This window comes from Entelurus aequoreus, linkage group LG06 (assembly GCF_033978785.1).
Source record: "Entelurus aequoreus isolate RoL-2023_Sb linkage group LG06, RoL_Eaeq_v1.1, whole genome shotgun sequence".
NCBI lineage: Eukaryota > Metazoa > Chordata > Actinopteri > Syngnathiformes > Syngnathidae > Entelurus > Entelurus aequoreus.
In genome coordinates, this window is record NC_084736.1 from 1,278,731 (window position 1) to 1,301,400 (window position 22,670).

General features: G+C 39.2%; 1 protein-coding gene across 7 annotated transcripts in view; it reads left to right on the top strand.

Moving 5' to 3' along the window:
• The window catches only part of LOC133651711 (transducin-like enhancer protein 4), a 122,682-nt gene that overhangs the window by 21,274 nt on the left and 78,738 nt on the right, over positions 1-22,670 (top strand). For all 7 annotated transcript variants that reach the window (XM_062049757.1, XM_062049753.1, XM_062049754.1 and 4 more), the window contains exons 3-4: positions 1,916-1,979; positions 2,066-2,110. In XM_062049757.1, the coding sequence (XP_061905741.1) occupies positions 1,916-1,979; positions 2,066-2,110 (109 nt within the window). The remainder of the gene's footprint in view (positions 1-1,915; positions 1,980-2,065; positions 2,111-22,670) is intronic.

Below are 22,670 nucleotides of genomic sequence, written 5' to 3' on the forward strand. Positions count from 1 at the left end.
TTAATATGCCACAAATTAATCCCACATAACAAACACCTCCCCCCTCCCGTTTATATAACCCGCCAATACAAATCAGACACCCGCACAACACACTCAGTCCCACAGCCCAAAGTACCGTTCACCTCCCCAAAGTTCATTCAGCACATATATTTCCCCCAAGTTACGTACGTGACATGCACATAGCGGCACGCACGTACGGGCAAGCGATCAAATGTTTGGAAGCCGCAGCTGCGTACTCACGGTAGCACGTATCCAACTCAAAGTCCTCCTGGTAAGAGTCTCTGTTGTCCCATCTCCACAAGCATGTGTATCCAACTCCAAGACCTCCTGGTAAGAGTCTATGTTGTCCCAGTTCTCCACAGGCCAATGGTAAAGCTTGACTGTCATCGTTCGGGAATGTAAACAATGAAACACCGGCTACGACGTAGCCGCTACGTGTTTGTGTTGCTGTAGCCGGCCGCTAATACACCGCTTCCCACCTACAGCTTTCTTCTTTGCTATCTCCATTGTTCATTAAACATATTGCAAAAGATTCACCAACATAGATGTCCAGAATACTGTGGAATTTTGCGATGAAAACAGACGACTTAATAGCTAGCCACAATGGTGTCCCAAAATGTCCGCTACAATCCGTGACGTCACGCGCAAACGTCATCATACCGAGACGTTTTCAGCAGGATATTTCGCGGGAAATTTAAAATTGCACTTTACTAATCTAACCCGGCCGTATTGGCATGTGTTGCAATGTTAAGATTTCATCATTGATATATAAACTATCAGACTGCGTGGTCAGTAGTAGTGGGTTTCAGTAGGCCTTTAACATATGAACATCTCTCCTGTTTTACTTCTCAGACCAGCTCCTCGATAGACATCTTTTACAATCAAGCAAAACACAACAAAAATGTAATAAACAAGTGTAATAAACACCTACAATATTATATATTATCACTTTAATGCAGAACTTTGTTGTACAAATTTACTTCCGCATTTGTTTCTGACACACGCGTTTCGGGCTTGCTGCTTTGAAAACAAACCCCCCCCACTCTGCTTTGTTCCTCGTCTGAGCTGCTGTGACGTAGATTACCGTAATAACTCCTATAACACTCAAAAGCGCAGATTTCAACCATTGAAATACTTTCTATAGTTCAAGACTTACGGTCATTTAAAAATAGCACTGCACATCATAATGGCGGCTAGAGTTTTGATGTTAAAGGTCTAAAAAAATGATGTAGAACGTGCGGCGGGCCGGATTGAAAATCTCAATGGGCCGCATGTGGCCCGCGGGCCGTACATTTCCCAGATCTGCATTAGTCCGTTGTCTTTAAAAAAACAACATACATTATCGCCATTGTCTTCTGAATTAATTTAAAATTCTGTGGCGAATGCGTCTTTCATTTAACTTTGGTATGGCTCGGAAAAGCCACAAACGTTAGCACAGTATGTTTCCTCTCCACCTTATTGTCGCATCAGCATCCTTCCTTCACCTGCTCTAATCAGCTTCAGCTGACTATTATCTCATAAAACACTCACTACGAAGGAGTCCTGGTGGTAAGTGGAGCGCTTCCTGTCATAGACATCCAAATAGGAGGAAAGGGTTAAGCTTTCGTGTAACCACACTTGTGATATGGATCTTTGTTATATGGTAGTTATTTTGCCGATTGTGCAGTTCAGGCCTTATGTTGAGGTTTGTGTGGTTGCTATTGATCCGTTAATTACCGAGGCGCACAGTACATGCTGAGTAAGTGTCTGCGAGGGAAGCTGGCGAGATGCAGAACGCCACATTTAAGTAGCAGGGTGCGGTCGCTCGCGCCCTCGGCTTTTACATCCTGACATTGTTTTTGTGACGACGACGTTGCAAAAGAGTTTGCTGAATGTGTGTTTGCGCCTTACACTGATTTCTCCATCTGCTTCACAGTCTGAAAATGGAGTGTGAGAAACTAGCAGGTGAGAAGACGGAGATGCAGAGACACTACGTCATGGTGAGTTTCATGCCATGCGCGTTTGTATCAATGCCAAAAACAGGATCACACATTAGTTTCACCTTGCTTTGATATTTGTTTTCCAGTACTACGAAATGTCGTATGGACTTAACATCGAGATGCACAAACAGGTAGGACTACATCAGAGCTGTGATGCAAACCAAAAGTGTTGTTAATGGGGCACGTTGGATCCTGGAACTGATTAATATGACCTACCGTATTTTCCGGACTATAAGGCGCACTTAAAATCTTTTAAAATGTTTTATTGATATCGATTACGTGAATATCGCGATACATTGATATTGTTTTATCGCCCAGCCCTACGACATATGCACTTTTAGCGTTTAAAAGCGTACTTTAGGCGTCAAACATGCACATTTTGATTAATCAGTTCCGGAAACTTTAGCTTCAAAAAGCACGGGATTGCAACACAAATTGGTTAACAAATACTGCATTGATGTTTTACTCATTTTATACCACAGACAATAAAGTAGACACTAGATTGCAGTAAAAGCACAAACTCAGAGGTCATTGTCAAATAACCAAACCGTTTTAATTAAGTTTAACTACTAACAGTAATAATTATTATAAATACAGATAGAAACACCACCAAAGGAAGTTGCAGGCATTTCCCATGTTTATTTAAGGCTTACAGTGTTTGTCTATCTTTACATTAATTTATGTTCCGACACATTTGTCTGCGCACATTAGGAGCAATTGTGAACTGTTGAGTGATCTATAGCACTGATTTTTGTTAGTAAATTAGAGACGATTAGAGATCTTCATCACACTTCAACATCTCTAATGTGTAAATGCTGACTCTTTGCGAGGTCTGTATTGCAAATAAGATTCTGTTTTAATTGTCTTACCCTAAATAAATAAAGTTAAATAAATATATATAAATAACAAGAAAGTGAAGACGCCAGTGTGTTGCTAAATGTTTATCTACTTCATTACCCAGAAGGCTTAGCGCCGTAGACAGGAACTGGAAGTAGGTCTGAGCTCACGACAATTGTGCTGTTAAGAAATAGAGTTGATATATTGTTACATGTTGTTGTTCCTGCTTTGTCTATGCAAGAAACAAACATAAGTTTTGATTAGACAGTTGAGTTTGTGTTTTAGCACCGCTCAGAGACAAATTTGATTGGCCAAAATATGCCTGGAAGTTGCGGGTATTGCACAAAGTTGCATGGTCACGCATTATTTGCAGGGATTTGTTAAATTTGCGTAAATTGGTGCAATCACGACTTTGTGAATTCCTGGAGGAACTGATATATTGCAGGGTTTCCCCTTAATGTAATTTAATGTGGTGCATTTTTTTTTTACTGCCACACCTTAAAAAATGTTTTTTGTCTATTTCTTTTGAACATAAAGTAATATAATATATTGTAGCCAGCAGAGGAAAATACACAACGTCCGACGCTTTTTGTAACTTTTATTACAAATGTTATGATAACAAATGGCACAATTCTAACAACACGTTCGTCTCGTGAATCCGGGCTTCCCCACCGTACACACAACGACACTTCCTTATTTTCCGCAAATCACCTTTCAGGCACGGACAACTGACATTAAATCAAAATCACACGGACATTAAACATTACCGTCAGCAGGTCGTTACAGTTTGAATGGATATATATTTAGCCTATTATTTGCCCACTATTTACAAGGGATGTACCGAAAACTCGACCCGGATGTAAACAAGACGCACGCAATTTTTCAAAGAACATTGTGCTATAAGCAGCAATTTAAATAATGGTAAACAAAAATATATCTTAATACTAATTAATAACAATTTGTTTTTAATTGTATGTATATATATATTTTTATCCTTTTTATCCAATTAAATTAACTTTAGCACACTATAGCACATTTTAGAAAACAATACAAGTTTTACAAAGTGCTGCACATGAGTTAAAACAGTGTTCCCCAACCACCGGGCCGTGGCCCGGTACCGGTCCGTGGGTCGATTGGTACCGGGCCGCACAAGAAATTATGAAAAAAATAAATAAATATATATATATATATTTATTAAATCAACATAAAAAACACAAGATACACTTACAATTAGTGCACCAACCCAAAAAACCTCCCTCCCCCATTTACACTCATTCACACTCATTCGCACAAAAGGGTTGTTTCTTTCTGTTATTAATATTTCTGGTTCTTACATTATAACTTAACTTTAACTTTAACTTATATATCAATATAGATCAATACAGTCTGCAGGGATACAGTCCGTAAGAACACGTGATTGTATTTCTTTATGACAAAAAAAAACAAAAACAATGCTGACAATGTCCGTGGGACAAATTTTCAAGCGTTGACCGGTCCGCAGCTACAAAAAGGTTGGGGACCACTGAGTTAAAACACACATTTAGAAGTAGGATAAAACTAAAGAGAGTCCATTGTAAAAAAAACACTAGTGAACATTTTTTTTTTTTAAGAAAATCATATCATCATAGCAGATTAGCCAAATTATTCGATGATGTCATGTGACCACGCCCCTGACAACGCCCCCACCGCTGTCTAGGTGAAACCCTGTAATGTTTGAACATTTTGTAAAAAGAATCAAGGAAAATAACAAATGTACCAACTTCTTTTACTAGGTAAAGCCGCTACACTGAAATTGTGCTTTGATCCACTCAAGTATTGAATATCCTATTGGATACATTGTGTTCTAAACAAATTGTTAAGAAGAGTTGTTAAGAATTTGGTGGTCTTTTTGGAACTGGAGGTGGGGGAAATAATCGTGTTTTAGATGTATCACAATTCAGACATGGACGTTTATAAAATCGATTAGTAAACGTCAATAATCGATAAACAATTTATTTATTGTTTGAATGCTCCAAAGCATTCACACATTTGGTTTTCTACACCAAAATTAATCCATTTATTAAACTTCTTCAACTTCTTCTTCTTCTTCTCCAGATTTTGGTGCGCACTACCTTCCACATTTTTCACCCGATTCAAACCGTTCCAACTTCACACTGTTCAGACTATTCAGGAATTGCGGGCTTTCCCTTGACAAATTCCTGGATTTCCCAAAATTCCAGGTTTTCTGGGACATTTTTCCCATTCAAAATTAATTGACCATTTTTCAAACTTCCACCATTTCCACATTTTGTAACCGATTCAAACCATTCCACCTTCAACATATTCCACTAATCCTGGACATTCAAACTAATATTTTTCCAAGTTCCAAAAAATTCCAGGAATTCCCGGAATTCCCGTTTTTTTTCAAACCCTTTTTTTTACCCTTTTTTCTGGCGACTACTCCTTCCACATTTTTCAACCCACTTCAACCGTTCCAGCGTCAAAACATTCCTTTTAATCAGGACAAAAAACGAAGTTGTTTTTCGAACAGACATCACAAATGTTTTTGTTATCTTGTAAAACTTACACATGTTGCTTGGAGTGAGGAATGAAGAATGCATACGGAACGGCACTTATACTTCCGGTTTAAAGCACTAAACATATTTTTTTTTTCAAGATTTTCACCTCACAGAACCTGCAGTAAGCAAACATGTCCAAAAGATGGCATCATGCACAAACAAAAACTCACCATTTTAGAGTTTGTTGAATTCAAAACATTATGGCCGGTAGCGAAGAAAGTCCATAAATTCACTGCACCTTTCTATAATCCGCAGGGTTCAAAACGTAGGAAAAAAGTAGCAGCTTTATGCTGTATAAGCTAACACTGGTATCGAAACAGGACAAAGATGCTTGAGTTCCGATAAAAAAAATAATAAACAGCTGATTAAATGCTCGTTAAGTTTTCCTACCATGTGTCAGTGAGCACGAATATCAACAAAAAGTAGTTTTTCTTAAGTATGCACATATTTACAGGGTTTTAAAAAAGACGTTCAGATCAATTTCTCCAATGTATTTCACTTGTGAAAAAATAATCATTTTAATTCAAAGGAAAAAAAGACCAATTAGCAAACCTTTGTAATGGCAATCCTTTTGTTTTGTTTTTTAATGGCAGGGGCACATTAGCATAAATTTACCGAGCACCAGTTCACGTAAAATCCAACGGTGTCATGTTACTGTACCTAGGCTGCCCGTGATGTTAGTCCCGGTTGCCGACTCAACCGGCTTTTTGCACTTCGGCACTTGGTGATCACTCCAGCAGCACTGAGAGCAGACTCAGCCAAACTACTTGTACGTATTGTTGCAATTTTAAATGTCAACAAAGAAATTGACTCAAAACACGCTCCAACCTAAGTAAAGTAAGGCTCCAATTTTCCAAAAATGTGCTAGCTTGATCCTAAAATACATTGGCTTTGCTATTGACATACTACTGATTAGCATTTGTGATTTTACACAGCGATTTAAACACCTTCAAATTTGTTAACAAAAACTACAATTAAGATGCTTATTACAATCAAACAGCTGGTGCGTGAAAAGTACAATACTTACAGTATTAACACATTTGGAGCGCAACAGTATAGCGGTATAGCTCGTTTGGTAGAGCGGCCGTGCCAGCAACTTCAGGGTTGCAGGTTCGATCCCGGTTCCGCCATCCTAGTCACTGCCGTTGTGTCCTTGGGCAAGACACTTTACCCACCTGCTCCCAGTGCCACCCACACTGGTTTAAAAATGTAACTTAGATATTGGGTTTCACAATGTAAAGCGCTTTGAGTCACTTGAGAAAAGCGCTATATAAATATAATTCCCTTCACTTCACTTCACTTCACAAAAGACTACATTTAGCATAGACTGAACTGACTAGCCAACACACAAAACACTTCTGCCATCTATTGTCTTGGACTTGCTACTCTAATTGCAATTTAATGCTATACTTGAAAATGACACTCAGAAATGTGATAATAAAACAGTATGTAACAACTGGACAGCAGTTATCATAAATAATAATTTTAATTCAGAGAAAAAAAAAGACCAATATTTAGCAAGCCTTTGTAATGGCAGTCCTTTTGTTTTGTTCTTTAACGGCAGGGGCCATTAGCATAAATGTCTACCTTAAGCACTCATCAGCTGCAAGGGTAAATGGGCTGCGGCTAACCAGCCATGCAGAAAAGTGTGTCTGAGTGGAGGTGGAAAAAATGCTTTGCCATGCAGTATGTATGTCTGTTTGCGTGTGTTTGTACATGTTTGCCCACTGTGTGTGCGTGCGCGCGTGTAGTGTACATGTGTGCACGTTATTTATTTAATTCTATGTGCACGCCAATCTTACACTGTGTAAATTGCAGGCGGTTTGGACCTTATTGTGATGGTATACGGCGGTGTGTGCTCACCAGGGAATGTTGCACACACACGCAGCTTTTTCGCTGCACACTAATCAGGGCTGTGTGATGAAACATGGGGTGTCCACATAAATCCTGCTGTCAGCTGCTGTTTGTGTCCCTTTTGTGTTTGTGTGTCTATGAAGCCAAGATGGAAACAAATACAAATGTGAGCGTTGTTTGCCTTCTATGGGTGTTTGTGTCTCTCCTGTAGAAGCAAATGATTTTTTGCTCTCTGTGTAAATGTGTGTCTGCGCCATCCGATATGACAATACGACCCGCTGTGTGGATGTCGAGATGGAACAGGATGGAGGGTGTTGCCAGTGCCCTCCAGCTCTGGTCCCATTACTGCAGTTGGTCTCTCCCTCCAAGTGAATCTCTGATATTGCTTGTTTAGCATTTTTCGAGGGTAATAGGCCCATTGATTTTTGGCGCCGCTCTCTGTTTTATTTACACAGAAGGGCCGCGGCGCCCGGGGAGCGAAATGTACCAACACTCGTTAAAGAGAAATTGACTTGTGGACTGAGCGCACACTGGGAGGGGAGGGGGCCGCCAGGGCTTTTGAGCAGGCGACTGAGCTACAAGTGGACAGCTAATCAATTGCAAGTTAGTGAGACTGAAAGAGAAATAAAGCAGGCAATGGACGGGTCGAGACGGGGAGGAGAAGAAGGTGGCGAGAGGCGGAAGTAATAAAGTGCTGTGATAGTGCGGAATGGCAGCGTTCTCGACCAAGGCTGACAACTCATTTACTGCTGCTGCATGGGAAGCTGAGTTGGATTCTTTTAGTCTTCGGTGACGCTTTTGGAGATGGATCAGGATAGAAAATTCCAAGCAACTTTTAAATTGCCTTGAGTCACGTCTTGAGTGACTCTCAAAGTGATCTAAACTTTAACCGTACACTTAAAACGTCAACAAGCGCATCAGTCCTTTCAGGATTTCGCAAGCTTCGTGATTGTTATGGCCTAAAATGCCTGAATTCACAGCAGTCGCCCCAAAAAGTTGCAATATTTCAGGCTTACTGAATTTTCTGGACCATAGGGCGCACCGGATTATAAGGCGCACTGCCGATGAACGGGTTTATTCAGGTCTATTTGCACCAGATTAAAGGGGTCATATTATTATTATTTTTTTAATGTAAGACACTTCCTTGTGGTTTACATAACATGCAATAATCGGAGTGTTGCTGGTTACTGGGGTTCAATTCCCACCTTCTACCGTCCTAGTCACGTCCGTTGTGTCCTTGGGAAAGACACTTCACCCTTTGCCTCTGATGGCTGCTGGTTAGCGCCTTGCATGGCAGCTCCCGCCATCAGTGTGTGAATGTGTGTGTGAATGGGTAAATGTGGAAATACTGTCAAAGCGCTTTGAGTACCTTGAAGGTAGAAAAGCGCTATACAAGTATAACCCATTTATCATTTATTTATTCTTTGGTCAAACTGTTGCATAGATGATGTTTTACAGATCATCTTCAAGTCACTTTCTGACAGTCGCTTCAGGATGCGCCGTTTTGTGGGCGGTCTTATTTACTTGGCTCACCTTCGGCAGCGTCTTTTCTCCGTTATCTTTGTTGTAGGAGTGTAGCGTGCAAGGACGGGGGTGGAAGAAGTGTCAAAAGACTGTTTTAATGACATTCAGACTTTACTTCAATTAATAATGGCGCAGCATCTCCTTATCCGTGGCTCACTAGTGCAACAGCAATGCCGGAAATGTGTCCCGTGAAAAACCGTCCGACCGGAACTCTCTACTAACTAAAGTTCCTTGGGTGAATAATGCAAACTCACTACACTGGTATGTTTTAGCGCTTTCGTGGCGAGTTTACTGACAAATATAAGTAAGAACTTTACACAACTTCATATTAGAAATGGCAACAGCGGATGATGAATGTCCCATAACAAGAAGATAGAGAAAAAGAAGAAGCTTATCGACTACGGACTACAAAGGCGGACACGCGCCAACTTTTAGGACTTATGCAGATCCCAAATACAGATCAGCAGGTACGAGAAGCTAAGAAAAGTTGGTTTTGCATAATACTGTGAAACAAAACGCCAGATAATGTTTTACCTTATCCACACACCATAATAATACTCGTATGTTGAAGCACTGTACAATCCATCAAGCGGTGCGGCTTCATAGCTTACCAAAGTCGTACTAAAACATTTTTGATAGATTTTTGAGCGCCGTGTGTAATGTTCTATATTTTCAATGGAACATTTACATTTGTTGGTGTTTACTTAAATCATATTGCAGTTTACACGTGTCTTTTATGTGTGACTGCCATTTACTGGTCACACTTATCATTTCACCCTGTACCAAATAAAATTGATTCGAGGTCGATAAGCACAACCAATATTATTCCGTACATTAGGCGCACCGGGTTATAAGGCGCACTGTCGAGCTTTGAGAAAATTAAAGTATTTTAAGTACGCCTTATAGTCCAAAAAATATGGTACTTTTTTCAATAAAATTAAATCAACATGATTTTATGAAAAAGCAAATTACTTTAATAGAAATTGTAAAACAAATACTGTATTAATGTTGTACTCGTTTTATATTGCACAGCCATAAAAGTAGACACTAGATGGCAGTAAAGGCACATACTCAGACCTGGGGATGGCTACTGATTGGATTACTTTTTCGACACCGACCGAATCTCGCCGGTCTTACCGAGCACTGGTTCACTTAAAATCCAACGGTGTGATCACAGCTAAATCTAGGGTGTTATTTCAACTCAAATAGTGTTAAAATCAACACTTTTCCTGAGTTTATATAATTCTCACGGATTTTGAGTTAAAATAACACTTTTGATAGTGTTATTTTTTAACTCATTAATGGTGTTGATATCTGTCACTTTCTGTGTTGTTTTTTGACACATTAGTGTATTTTCAACACTGAATTGTGTTATTCCTTTTCACTATTAAGTGTTAATTTTAAACACTAATTTGCTGTGTTTAATGACACAAGTGTCTAACACTAAATTGTGTCATTTCTTTTCACTTTGAGTGTCACAAATGAAGTGAAGAAATAAAACGCTTCTATTAGAGGTGGGAATCTTTGGGCACCTCATGATTCCATTACGATTACGTTTCAAGAGCTACGATTAGATTACAAATCGATTATTGATGCATCTTTAATTTATCACTTGCAACTTTTAAAAACTGCATTTGTAATAAGAAACAATTAAATTAATTCCCACATTTATTAAATTAATGGAAATGTGTGCAAAACTGGAACACAAGTGCACAAAAACAATGGAGCTGATGGATCTCTCTGAGGTGTCTCGCTGCACTCAGACAAATTATAGAACTGTCTATATTACTTTATTTACAATAAATAAATTGATTATTGACGTTTACTAATCGATTATATGATCGTCAATGTCCGAATTGCGATGCATCTAAAATTGATTATTTCCCCCATCTGTAGCTTCTACCGTGTAACAAGCATGGCGTTGATTCCTTCAATAGGGAGGAACACATCCTGCATGCCATCCGCACCAAACGCTCTCGTGGAGGAAAACGTACCTGGCTTTTGCACAATAAATCTCATTAGCCTCCCGAAATGTCTGCGTCGTCATACCCGCGTCTCGCCAAAGAAGCTAACCCAAAGCCAGCCACAAAGAAGAAAGGCCCCACCCGAAAAGTGCAAAAAGCCAGCTTGAGACGACCAAACGATCCACCATTTCATTGACTGCACTGGAAGACCCACCCTGGACTCGAACATGAAATTATAATCGGGCATCATGTGAACATAGCCAAAGACTTCAAGATATTTTATTTTGGAAAACAATCTTTTCCTTGATCACTATTTTTTTTTTTTAAATGGCATTTTGTTTGCTAACTCGCGCAACATGTCTCTGTCGTGTCTTCATCTCCATGTAAGTGGTCTGTGTGAGTGACAGGAAGAAAAGCTCTGACTCGTTTGGGAAGGAGTCTTTTGGTGCCACCCCAAATATGTTGACCTCTGATTTTCAGCCTTCCTTTCTACTTTTTTTGTACAAATACTGTCCTCTATCTGGGTCAGTGTGGGGTAATAACAGTCTACTTAAGTCACATTTTGGTAAGTTACAGGGGTCATATTATGATTTTTTTTCTACATTTAAAAGACTTCCTTGTGGTCTACATAATATGTAATGATGGTTCTTTGGTCAAAATGTCACATTTTTATTATGTTTTACAGACTATCTTTAAGCCGCTTTCTGACCCTCTCTTCAGGCTGCGCCTGTTTGTGGGCGGTCTTATGTACGTGCCTCCACTTCGACTACGTCATCTTTGTTTGGAGTCTTTACGCTACTTCTTTTTTTTTTCTTTTTGGTAGGGATTTTGTAAGAATTTATTTTGAAAAACAAAAAGAAGAGAAGCAAACAACAACAAAAAGAGTAATGAAAATAAAAAAACGATTTAGTGAAGTATTTCGAACATGTATACAGTTACAATGTTGACACCACATTTACAATTTCACATTGTAACATGTATGAAAGGGAGTAGAAACACAGCTTATTTACAGTTATCCTACCCCTTTTCACAACTGTTCACTTGCTTTTACAATTTTTAACACAACAACAAATAAAAAATTAATAAAAAGATATCAATACAGTCAGCATAAAAAGATAGTTTGTTCACATAAATTACTTACGCAGCAGTGAAGGATGCATGAGCCAGTCAGCCTCACAACAAGAGGATCAAGAAAAAGAAGGAATTTATTGACTACACAGTGGCAGACTCGCGCAAGGCTCTTTGGGTAAACCCCTACCATATATGGAGATATCCGCTGACTTTACTCGCAACAAATATGTCACTAGCTGCTGAAATTCCAAACGGCTCGTTTGGAGTGAGTATGAACGAAGACAAGATTGTTTTATAAATATCTCTGCCATGCCTCTATGGTTTGAATTCACATTTTTAGCACCTATGCAGATCCCAAATACACAAAAACGGGTATGAATAGGCAAGAACAGTTGGTTTTGCATTAGGGTTGTAGGGTATACTGGTATTAGTATAGTACCGCGATACTAATGAATTATATTCGGTACCATACCGCCTCTAAAAAGTACCAGCCCCCCACCCCTGTTGTCGTCTTGTGGTGACATTGCTGGTTTTCAAGCAGAGGAGCATGTTCAGCAGCGCACAATCACAAAGTACTTACAAGCAGACACAGTGTGTAGACAGAAAAGGGAGAACGGCCACATTTTGGCTTAAAAACTAATGATAAAGGTGAAGTTATAACACTGAAACGCCCTCAGGAAGAGGTGCTTTAAGACATGGCTAGCGAGCAGCTAAAGTCCATCCGCAGTCTGCAGTGTTTTAGCTACTTCTAAATCACTAATCCTCGTCTCCATGGCGACAAATAAAGTACGTTTCTTACAAGTATCATCCCTGCAGGACGAGGAATAGCTAAACATGCTTCACTACACACCCTAGGAGGATACAATAGCTCACCGGCATCAAAATGTAAACAAACGCCATTGGTGGATCTCCACCTGACATCCACTGTAATGATACCAAGTACAAGAGCGTATCTAGTCGATACTACTATGATTACATCAATATTTTTTGGCATCACAACATCTTCTTTCGTCTTTTTCAAATGTATATTATTTTTATAAACTCAGGAAATACGTCCCTGGACACATGAGGACTTTGAATATGACCAATGTATAATCCTGTAACTACTTGGTATCGGATTGATATCCAAACTTGTGGTATTATCCAAAACTAATGTAAATCATCAAAAAAAAACCAGAAGAATAAGTGATTATTACATTTTAACAGAAGTGTAGATAGAACATGTTAAAACAGAAAGTAAGCAGATTTTAACAGTAAATGAACGAGTAGATTAATAATACATTTTCTACCACTTGTCCTTAATAATGTTGACAAAATAATAGAATGTTAAATGACACAATATGTTACTGCATACGTCAGCAGACTAATTAGGAGCTTTTGTTTGCTTACTTACGAATAAAAGACAAGTTGTCTAGTATGTTCACTATTTCATTTAAGGACAAAATTGTTCTTTGATTGCAATAAAAAACATATGTTTAATGTACTGTAAGATTTTTAGTTAAAATAAAGCCAATAATGGCATTTTTTGTGGTCCCCTTTATTTAGAAAAGTACCGAAAAGTATCGAAATACATTTTGGTACCGGTACCAAAATATTGGTATCAAGACAACACCTTTGCATAGTAGGTGCCCTTTAAAGGCCTACTGAAACCCACTACTACCGACCACGCAGTCTGATAGTTTATATATCAATGATGAAATCTTAACATTGCAACACATGCCAATACGGCAGGGTTAACTTATAAAGTGCAATTTTAAATTTCCCGCTAAACTTCCGGTTGAAAAAGCCTTTGGATGATGACGTATGCGCGTGACATAGCCAGTGAAACAGAAGTATCGGTACCCCATTGAATCCAATACAAAATAGCTCTGTTTTCATCTCATAATTCAACAGTATTCTGGACATCTGTGTTGGTGAATCTTTTGCAATTAGTTTAATGAACAATGAAGACTGCAAAGAAGAAAGTTGTAGGTGGGATCGGTGTATTAGCGGCGGACTACAGCAACACAACCAGGAAGACTTTGACTCGGATAGCAGACGCGCTAGCCGACGCTAGCCACCGACCGCACGGATGATCGTGGTGAAGTCCTTCGTCCTTCCGTCGATCGCTGGAACGCAGGTGAGCACGGGTGTTGATGAGCAGATGAGGGCTGGCTGGCGTAGGTGGAGCGCTAATGTTTTTATCATAGCTCTGTGAGGTCCCGTTATACTAAGTTAGCTTCAATGGCGTCGTTAGCAACAGCATTGTTAACATTCGCCAGGCTGGAAAGCATTAACCGTGTATTTTCATGTCCATGGTTTAATAGTATTGTTGATCTTCTGTCTATCCTTCCAGTCAGGGATTTATTTATTTTGTTTCTATATGCAGTTAAGCACAATGCTATCACGTTAGCTCCGTAGCTAAAGTGTTTCGTCGATGTATTGTCGTGGAGATAAAAGTCACTGTGAATGTCCATTTCGCGTTCTCGACTCTCATTTTCAAGAGGATATAGTATCCGAGGTGGTTTAAAATACAAATCCGTGATCCACAATAAAAAAAGGAGAGAGTGTGGAATCCAATGAGCCAGCTTCTACCTAAGTTACGGTCAGAGCGAAAAAAGATACACTACCGTTCAAAAGTTTGGGGTCACATTGAAATGTCCTTATTTTTTAAGGAAAAGCACTGTACTTTTCAATGAAGATAACTTTAAACTAGTCTTAACTTGAAAGAAATACGCTCTATACATTGCTAATGTGGTAAATGACTATTCTAGCTGCAAATGTCTGGTTTTTGGTGCAATATCTACATAGGTGTATAGAGGCCTATTTCCAGCAACTATCACTCCAGTGTTCTAATGGTACAATGTGTTTGCTCATTGGCTCAGAAGGCTAATTGATGATTAGAAAACCCTTGTGCAATCATGTTCACACATCTGAAAACAGTTTAGCTCGTTACAGAAGCTACAAAACTGACCTTCCTTGGAGCAGATTGAGTTTCTGGAGCATCACATTTGTGGGGTCAATTAAACGCTCAAAATGGCCAGAAAAAGAGAACTTTCATCTGAAACTCGACAGTCTATTCTTGTTCTTAGAAATGAAGGCTATTCCACAAAATTGTTTGGGTGACCCCAAACTTTTGAACGGTAGTGTATGTCTTGCACTGCATTGTAGTCCGTCACTCTAACGTTCCTCATCCACAAATCTTTCATCCTCGCTCAAATTAATGGGGGTAATCGTCGCTTTCTCGGTCCGAATCGCTCTAGCTGCATTGAAAACAATAGGAAAATATGAGGAGGCGATCAACTGACTACGTCACGCTACTTCCGGTAGGGGCAAGGCAAAAGCTGCAAACTTTATCGTCGTCGTTCTATACTAAATCATTTCAGCAAAAATATGGCAATATCGCGAAATGATCAAGTATGACACATAGAATGGATCTGCTATCCCCGTTTAATAAAAAAATTCATTTCAGTAGGCCTTTAAGTAAAAGTTAACTTGAATATTTGTCGTTGTCACTGCTGTGGTGTCCATATACCGATAATTATTGACCTTATTATCAAATGTCTATTTTTACTTATTACTTTCAGTTCCTGTTTACATTCTTACACCCACCGCTGACCAACTAGAGAAGACATTCATATCATTTTTGCTGGCTGTGATGAGTTTTTTGGTAAGCTTGGAATTTGTACGGTGTAAACAGAAGGGAAAACATGCAAACACAACTGATTCAGTCCAGATAAAGCAAGCACGTGTGATTTGACTTTAGTGAGGATTCTGGTTTTGTATGCATTAATGTCCATAGTCACCCGCCAACATTTGCATTGTTTTCACCATCTCACATCATCTTCTCTGTTTCACAACTGTGTTTCTCTGCCTGCCTATCACACTCTCTTCCTAACGCACACTCTCACTGTCAGCCAGTCTCAGGGGAAGGCAGTCTTTATATAGTGAGGTCCATTAGGTGTATTAGCTGCTGGTGAAAAGCGGTGCTGATGTGTTGCTTACAAAGCTACACGGGAGAGATGGACATTTGATCTTCTCCCTGACCCAATCTGACTCCAGGGCAGCTGCCTGGTTTCATTTATCAGATGTGATGCTGTTACGGTGGAAGCCTGACGCTTTCAAGCGACATCCATGGCGATAAGTAGCAGTCACCGAGCTGCTACAGAAGCTCGCCATCTTGTTTTTGCCGAGAGGCCACAGTGCTCTACCCTAGGGCTGGGCTAAATGCTGAAAACTGTATCACAATACAAGTGTTTTATATCGGTTGATATCAGTGATTATTTGAATGACCTATGGAAAATAATTAAACCAGGAGAAAAATATAATAATTGTAAACATTTTTATTTCAATACAAAGCTTCGCACAGTACTGAATCTGCACTTTTAAAGGTTTTTAATGATTTGCTTTTAATGTCTGATTCTGGCAGCGCTGCCATTTTAGTGCTTTTAGATCTTACAGCTGCCTTTGACACAGTCGACCACACAATTCTTTTAGACCGCCTGAGAGACTGTGTGGTTGTCAGGGGGACTGCATTCGAGTGGTTCAGATCCTACCTGTCAGAGAGGTCCTTCTCTGTCAAGCTGGTGGACGCCACTTCTTCTTCTGCTCCGCTTTACTGTGGTGTCCCCCAGGGATCTATTCTAGGCCCCATCCTGTTTGCTCTATATCTCCTGCCTCTTGGAGAGATTTTTAAGAGGCATGGAGTGTTTTATCACCTTTATGCACACTGCCAAATCTATATGCCTATTTCAAAAGGCCGCGGCCCCCTGACACCCATTCTCAACTGTCTATGCGACGTCAAGGCTTGGTTAGCCCAGAATTTTTTAAAAAATGAATGAGGGAAAAACTGAAATTTTAGTTTTTGGTACGACCCTCAATGACTTGGGACCATTGCAAAATTATGTGCGTCCCAAAGTCACCAGCCTTGGCGTCACTATAGACAGTGATTTTAAACTTGACAAACAAGTCAATGGCGTTTTAAAATCGTGTTTTTATCATCTTCGTCTTTTAGCAAAGGTAAAACCGTTTTTATCTTTTGACCTTTTTGAACAAGTCGTGCATGCTTTTATTTCAAGTCGCCTGGACTACTGCAAAGCACTAGCCAAACAGCTCTCTCCCGGTTGCAGTTAGTCCAGAACGCGACAGCACGACATTTAACAGGAGCCAGGAAACGCGAGTATATAACCCCAATTCTTGAGACTTTGCATTGGCTCCCTGTTCATTTTAGAATTTATTTTAAAATGTTGCTGTTTGCTTTTAAAGCTTTGCATGGACTGGCACCTCATTATATCTCGGACCTCATCCAAATTTACACTCCTGTGCGCGCTCTGAGGTCCGAGAGCCAGCTCCAGCTCGTGGTGCCCAAGACGAGACTTAAAACCAGGGGAGACAGGGCCTTCTCTGTGGTCGGCCCTAAGCTCTGGAACACTTTGCCCCTCCATGTTCAACCTGCTCCCACAGTGGAGTGTTTTAAGTCTCGTCTTTTAAGACCCACTTTTATTCTCTGGCTTTTAACACCACGCGAGTTGTGTGGTCCTCTGTGTTTTTACATTTTGATTTATATTTATTGTTTTAATTGGTTTTACCCTTTAAAATCGTTTTTCATCATATGTATTTTTATATTGATTTTATATTGGTTTTATATATATATATATATATATTTGTTCAGTCATTGGTGGAGCTAAGGATAATATTTGAATATTGTTTTTAATATTGTTGTGCAGCACTTTGGAAACATTTTTGTTGTTTAAAGTGGATTGGATTGATTGGAAATGAAATATTCCTCTGATTGTAATCTCTTCAGCCATTAAGGCAGAAAGAAAATGAAATGGAATGGAAAACAATCAATTTAAACAAAATTCTTAAAAACACATCGAACACTTAACAATAACCTCTTAAAATGAAGGTGCACAAATAAGGTTTGGGTAAAAAATGCTTAACAAAGATTAACAAAATAGTGAAACCTGAGAACTATTTACTGCGGGTTTGGTGCCAATATGTTACAGCTGTGCTCTAAAGGGTGGTGTGGTATTACCGGTCTTGGTGGGGACGAGCACCTTGTATCATTTATAGACCACATTGGTCTGACTATGGTGTGTTTGGGGGAAAATAAACAAAAACTGCCATACTGTGAAGTTGACTTTTCCTGTTTTATCCACAATTTCTTCATTTTTACTTTCTTTTCCCACTCCATGCAAAGAATCAACCGCAACAAGATGGCACAACAAAACTTGATAGTTGATACTGTTACCTGATTGGCTCTTATCGATCAGTGATCACTTCCTGCGTTGCACGGTTACCAGAGAACGAGTGCCTTTGTTCATGCAGCCAACCTTGCTTCGCAACTTCCGGTCTCTTTGGACGTTTTACCAGAAGCATTTTTTATTTATATAAATTACGTGTCTTATTGCGACGTATATTGATATCGTTTTATCGCCCAGCCCTACTTAAACCTACAGTGGCCCGCAGGAACAAAACTTACAAACGTGTCAGAAAACATTTCTAGGGGATCTGCACACCACACTACTCTATGACAGGGGGACCAGCCAGGACACCTTGTACTGTGTGGATGTGGAGAGAGTTTGAATCAACCCCAATTCCCACCAATTGCGACTTTAATATGAATGAAAGACTAATTATACTTTTTCCCATTTTCTTGTGATCAGACAATATTTTCGGTATATTAGATGGAATTTTTACCTGACATGTTTCGACTGTCATCTGAAGAAGACTGCAGATGACAGTCAAAACATCTCATCTAATATACCGAAAATATTGTCTGATTAAAAGTACATTTGATAAAGTACAGTCCAGGCCAAAAGTTTGGACACACCTTCTCATTCAATGCGTTTTCTTTATTTTCATGACTATTTACATTGTAGGTTGTCACTGAAGGCATCAACACTATTAATGAGCATATACTTAACAAAAAAAGGTGACATAATTATGTTTGCTGTGTAGTAACCTGACTTCTGCACACCACAACTGATGGTCTCAACCCCATTGATAAAGCAATAAATTCCACTAATCAACCCTGATAAGGCACAACTGTGAAGTGAAAACCATTTCAGGTGACTACCTCTTGAAGCTCATCGAGAGAATGCCAAGAGTGTGCAAAGCAGTAATCAGAGCAAAGGGTGGCTATTTAAGAAACTAGAATATAAAACATGTTTTCAGTTATTTCACCTTTTTTTGTTAAGTACATAACTCCACACGTGTTCATTCATAGTTTTGATGCCTTCATTGACGATCTACAATGTAAATAGTCATGAAAATAAAGAAAACACATTGAATGAGAAGGCGTGTTTAAACTTTTGGCCTGTACTGTATATGAATAAGAAGACAATGAACCCTTTTGAGCAACTGAAAGACTTGTTGATGAAGACTAATAGGTCTTCATTCGTACCAATCCAGAAGTCATTGTAGTGGTAGCAGTTTGTTTTAATGCATGCAGGTCTTCCACGTTCTTTTCTTGTTTGCATGCACGCTGCGTTGGAATTACACTTCTGGCACTTCCTTTGGGACGGTGGATCAGGCAATTTCTTGTTTTGAAAAAAACAACAACAAAACACCTGGCAGGGGTGGGGGTGCTTTATAATCTTTAAAAGCTAAACCCCGGGTTCAGCAAAAACATCTGATGAATACAGACGAGCCTGGGGAGGTGTGCGCATGGAGGTGTGTGCACCGCTCTGCATTAGAACTGGCGTGTGTGTGTGTGTGTCCACTCTCATGGCCTGTGGCGGGTTATGTTAGTGCTGATACCAATACTTCACCTCTGTCAAGGTCCTAAACCAAATCAAGTAGTTTAAGGTAAGATTTGAATCTCTCTGCATTTGGTTTGTGTTCAACTTGTGTTTACTTGTACTTTGATCATGTTTTGCCACTTCAATCACAATCACACAGACGTTTTCAAGTCACATTTGTGATGTATTTTTCCACATAGTATTAGCCACAACATTAGGTACACCTGCACAGTCTCTGAAGAGTCAATATAGATGGGATTATATGCCTCTCTTCACAATATGGACTTAATGAGGGACCACACATATACAGGACAATATCAATCAATCAAAGTTTACTTTTATTGCCCTAAATCACGAGTCTCTCAAAGGGCTGCACAAGCCACAACGACATCCTCGGCTCAGATCCCACATCAGGGCAAGAAAAAACTCAACCCAATGGGATGTCAATGAGAAACCTTGGAGGGGACCGCAGATGTGGGGAACCCCCACCCGGGGCGACCGGTGCAATGGACGTCGAGTGGATCTAGCGTAATATTGTGAGACTCCAGTCCATAGTGGATCTAACATAATAGTGTGACAGTCCAGTCCATAGTGGGGCCAGCAGGAGATCATCTTGAGTGGAGACAGGTCAGCAGCGCAGAGACGTCCCCAACTGATGCACAGATGAGTGGTCCACCCTGCACCCTGGGTCCTGATTTTGGACAGCTGGCAGATCATCTGTGGTAACCGAATCTGTGCCCCCCCTCTCCACGAAGGAGAGGGGGGCAGAGCAGAAAAGAAACGGCAGATCAACTGGTCTAAAAGGGGGTCTATTTAAAGGCTAGAGTGTACAAACGAGTTTTAAGATGGGACTTAAATGTTTCTACTGAATATAGATGTTATATATAGATGCAAAATAAGCTTTTCTTCCTGTCACTAACAAACTGCACTGACGTGTAGATATGCACTGTAAATCCCTCTTGATGTCTATTTACATGTGTTTTTAAATGCTAATTTGTACAATAATTAACCGTGAACACACAAAATTGACGTTTCGAATCTCATTGTGGTTTTGTGACACGATTTTTGGTTCGGTTTGTGGTTCTTATATCTTATAAAATGCCTTTTAAAAAAACGCTGACCCTTGAATTAGTGTAAACAAAATGTGACTGACTGTATAATGTTTACAACCGCAATATATATCAACAAAGTGAAGCACACGCTTTGGCGTCGCTTTTTGTTTGGTTAAATCAAAACAAGAACAATGTAAACATCGGGATATTATATCTTATTGCCATATTTTTGGACTATAGAGCGCACCGTTATACAAACCGCACCCACTAAATTTGAGGAAAAAAATGGTATATATATATTAGCTGCACCGGACTATAAGCCACAGATACATATCCCTTTTAAAATGAGTTATTTACACAGAAAGATTTTATAAATGTTTATTTACATACCATAATTATTTACAAACGATGTCTGTAACACGGCATTAAAGCGGCTGATCAAACAAAACAGAAGTCATCTTCATGAACCCACTAGCTGCGGAAGCTAGTTTTCCAAAATGCTAAATAGACTCAATAACTCCACAGTGACGTTTTGGTGAATTTACTGAGGAATTTGCGCAATACAAAAAGAATGCCATTATAAGTTAAAAATACTAACACAGACACTCATAAACATGTTAGCATATTAGCTAATTTTAACGACACTAGCGGGATTACATTACGATAGGACGTACAAATATGCACGAAAACACTCCTACAGACATCATAAATGGGACGGTTTAGTAAGTAAGAATTGTTTTAGTTATATAGTAAAACTAACAAATCAGCTAAACAAATTCAATAACTCTAGGGCAGGGGTGCTCACACTTTTTCTGCAGGCGAGCTACTTTTCAATTAAACAAGTCGCGGGGATCTACCTCATTCATATATATAATTTATATTTACTTATTTATGAAATATATGTTTTTGTTAACAAGTTAAAGGTGTTTAATGATAATGGAAGCATGTTTAACACATATAGTTAATATTGTTAATAAATTAAAGGTGTTTAATGATAATACAAGAATGTTTAATACATATAGTTAATATTGTTAACACGTTAAAGGTGTTTAAAGATAATGCAAGCATGTTTAACACATATAGTTAATATCTGCAATGGCGCCCCATAATACACCTGCTGTGAACCTGTTTTTATGTTTTATTTATTTATTTTTTATTGTGTTCTGTTTGTGTTGTGTTTGCTCGGTACTCATATTATCTTTTAACCTGCCAATTGTACAGCACTTTGGCTACCCCTGTGGTAAATTTTAAATGTGCTTTATAAATAAAGTTGATTTGATTTAATTGTTAACTAGTTAAAGGTGTTTTAAGATAATACAAGCATGTTTAACACATATAGTTAATATTGTTAACAGGTTAAAGGTGTTTAAAGATAATACAAGCATGTTTAACACATATAGATTCCTCTCTTTCATAAAGACAAGAATATAAGTTGGTGTATTACCTGATTCTGATGACTTGCTTTGATAGGAATCAGTCAGTGGTGCTGATAACGTCCGCATTTTCAAATGGAGGAGAAAAAAAGTCCTCCTTTCTGTCCAATACCACATGAAAGTGGTTGGTTTTTGGCATCTTATTTGTCCAGCTTCCGTACTCCTTTGTATACACTTTACAAGAAATACATTGGCGGCAAACTCCGTAGCTTGCTAGCTTGTGCACGCCAGCTTTCTGAGACTTTTATTTTGTTAGTGCAGGCAGGATGAAGCAGTTTTTATTGTGCAACTGTGCAGTCGGTCTTTGGAGTTTTGACGACAGGTACGGCGCCAGAGTCTGTTGAAAAAAAAAAGTGTTTCTCGCCTTCCTGTTGGTAATTTTTTCTTAATAATGCGCTGGCAGCAGCCAGCGTCATCTCAGAATGTCAATCAAGTGACGAAAGTGACGTCACAGTGAAGATTTATGATCTTTCATTTTTAGGACTATTTTTGTAATGCCTGGCTGGGATCGACTGACACACCCTCCGTGATCGACCGGTAGCTCGCGATCGACGTAATGAGCACCCCTGCTCTAGGGTGACGTTTTGGTGAATTTACTGAAGAATTTGTGAAACTGAAATAGTACAACAAAAATGCCATTGTTAGGGAATAATACTAACACGGACAGTTTTAAA